Below are 2,501 nucleotides of genomic sequence, written 5' to 3'. Positions count from 1 at the left end.
GGAAAGGACGCGCAGTGCGGAGTCTGCGCTGGGAAGGGCGCATACGGGGATTAACGGGGGAAGTGCGGTGGGGGGGTGCGGAGTCTTGCGTGGGGGCGAAGGGAGGAAAAACCTCGAGTAAAGCCTCGGGACGCGGCTGCAGACGGATGTGCTGTGTGACAGCCCCGGGAAGAGGGTGCTGGGCGGTGGTAATAGCGCTGGGATTCCAAATCCATTTTTCTCTTTGGTTTTATTTGCATTAGGTTAAGCAAAATGCAGGCTCCTTTGGCTCTCCTCAGCTCTCCAGCGCTGGTAAGTCATCTTTTTTTGAGAGGAGTATCATAATAGTGGAGATATCTTATTGTTAAAGTCTTTTTCTGGGGGGTGTGATTCAAAACGCTGTCCTGGACACCCTCGGTTGAGGTGGGATCAGGTGGGGTTGGTTTTACTGTGGATTTACCACGGAGAAGAAACAAGGTGACCTCTGGTGACCGGAGGGTGGTACTCACCATCTTAGATGTGCAATGAAGTGCAGGCCCAAGGGCTCCTCCAGAGATGAGCTGACTGCCACGGAGACACTCAGTTACCCCTTTTGGTCCCCCTTTATGAATTAAGGAGGAAATGTGTGGAGCTGTAACAATGACTGAACTTGTGGAGCTGAGCCAGCTCTCGCTGTGCTGTGCTGTGATCTGTGCTGCTGTTCATGGGCTTAATGCACCTGGCTAAAATAAAAGTATCCTACAGTTGCATATCCTTTTGCCTTTTAGTCTTGTTTCATTCTTGAGATGCTCTACGAAATTCTAAGACTGTTCTTCATAAAATAACTGGTTTTTTTCTGAGGATTAGTGTGGACACACCCAGCTATAGGAGTTAAATGCCTGTGTTTTGCTGCAGCTCCGGTGCTGTTCCAGGGCTCTGGCCAGACCAGTTTCAGTGTCCGTTTTCAGCAGGCCTGAGGTTCAGACTGTACAGGTGAGACACTTACGTGGTAAACGGGGTCCTGTGTTTCTGTGCTTGCTGCTTGTGCTACGCAGTGGTTTCTCCTGTGATGGAGGCGTAAGTTTGTGTATCAGAGAGGATGGCTGATATGGGCACGTAGCTCCTAGCCCGGATTGGTGATGGCTTAGCAAGCTCAGCTGATTTTGCTCTGCCTTGAGTAGAAAACGAATGTTGATCATGTTTTATTAAAAAAATACTTCTATTTTGTATTAAATACGTATTTTTATGTATCATTAGTGTGTTTCTTCTCCTGTATTCCACAGCCAGCTGGGGTTTCCCATTCACAGCTGAGCCGCCGCGAGTTCCAAACCAGCGCTGTTTCCAGGGATATCGACACCGCTGCAAAGTTCATTGGTGCTGGAGCTGCCACGGTTGGGGTGGCCGGCTCAGGAGCGGGTATTGGGACGGTTTTTGGCAGCTTGATCATTGGCTATGCCAGGTAAGTAAGATGCCAGGCTGGCTTGAATTTATTCCCTCTTCCCAGCACTAAACTTCATAGATCAGTAGAGCTTTCTCTGGAATACGCGTCCAGCTCTGCACATGTAGTGTTTATAACCAGTTAAGTTTAACTGCAGCAAGTCCTTGAAACATGTAATGGTTGTTATAATCCATTATTGTGTTAAAATAAACAAGAAAATGCCTGGATTGTTTGAATCCACCCTGTACTTCTGAACAGGGCGCTGCTCTGTGCAGCTCTGCCTGCCTCTAGAAGCAGTGAGGCCCTGGTTGTTAGCAGGACCTGTTGCTTGGTACCACCAGGGTAGGTGAAAGTCAGGGTTCAACATGTCTACATCACTAAAACCGGGGAATAATCACAGCTTTCGCATTCCAGCCGGTGGCTGCCTGCCATAAAACTGGTTTGTGCTCCAAAATCCATTGCCTGTGTGACGTAACCCTGGTTTTCTGTGATAAGGACTCTGGTTTGGGGTTGTTTTTTTCCTCACTGTGCATCCTTTTTATTTTCCTTCTCTCTGATGTGTTCCTGCCCTTGTCCAACATCCAGGAATCCATCTCTCAAGCAGCAGCTCTTCTCCTACGCCATCCTGGGCTTTGCCCTGTCTGAGGCCATGGGTCTCTTCTGTTTGATGGTGGCATTCCTCATCCTCTTTGCTATGTGACAACTTCTGGTCCGGGCTGTGGCTTCCATCACTCTGTCCTCTGCGGTTTGAGTCTGCTTCCATCAGAGCGTTCCAGACTGACAATTAAAGAAAAGATTTCTCTAAATAAACTGGTGGCTTTATTTTTTTTTTCTTTATTTTTTTTTCTTACCTGCTGGTCCAGTGGTGGGGGAGTACTTGGGGTGTGTTGGGTGAAGAGGATGTCCCAGGTATGGGGTACACATGGATAAAGGAGAAGGGGAATGGTGGTGGGAGAAGAGGAAAACCAATGTGGAGTCAGGTAGATAAGAGAGGATGTCCTTGAACAGCTCACATGTATGTAAAACTCCCAACAAGCATTGCCTTACTAAAGCAAATACTTTGAGATGAGCTGACAAAGCGTTGGTTTTTCCATATAATTTCCCT

The 2,501-nt window shown here is 47.9% G+C and overlaps 1 protein-coding gene across 1 annotated transcript; it reads left to right on the top strand.

Moving 5' to 3' along the window:
• The first annotated feature begins 241 nt into the window (after positions 1-241).
• On the top strand, positions 242-2,207 carry ATP5G1 (ATP synthase, H+ transporting, mitochondrial Fo complex, subunit C1 (subunit 9)). The gene is made up of 4 exons (XM_010181077.1): positions 242-291; positions 874-951; positions 1,242-1,417; positions 1,982-2,207. The coding sequence occupies exons 1-4, from the start codon at positions 253-255 to the stop codon at positions 2,094-2,096; spliced, it is 408 nt and encodes a 135-aa protein (XP_010179379.1). The 5' UTR covers positions 242-252; the 3' UTR covers positions 2,097-2,207.
• Positions 2,208-2,501: the final 294 nt, after the last annotated feature.

This window comes from Mesitornis unicolor, unplaced genomic scaffold, assembly GCF_000695765.1.
Source record: "Mesitornis unicolor isolate BGI_N332 unplaced genomic scaffold, ASM69576v1 scaffold33173, whole genome shotgun sequence".
In the NCBI taxonomy this organism is placed as follows: Eukaryota; Metazoa; Chordata; class Aves; order Mesitornithiformes; family Mesitornithidae; genus Mesitornis; species Mesitornis unicolor.
This window is presented reverse-complemented; position numbering and strand designations above follow the sequence as displayed.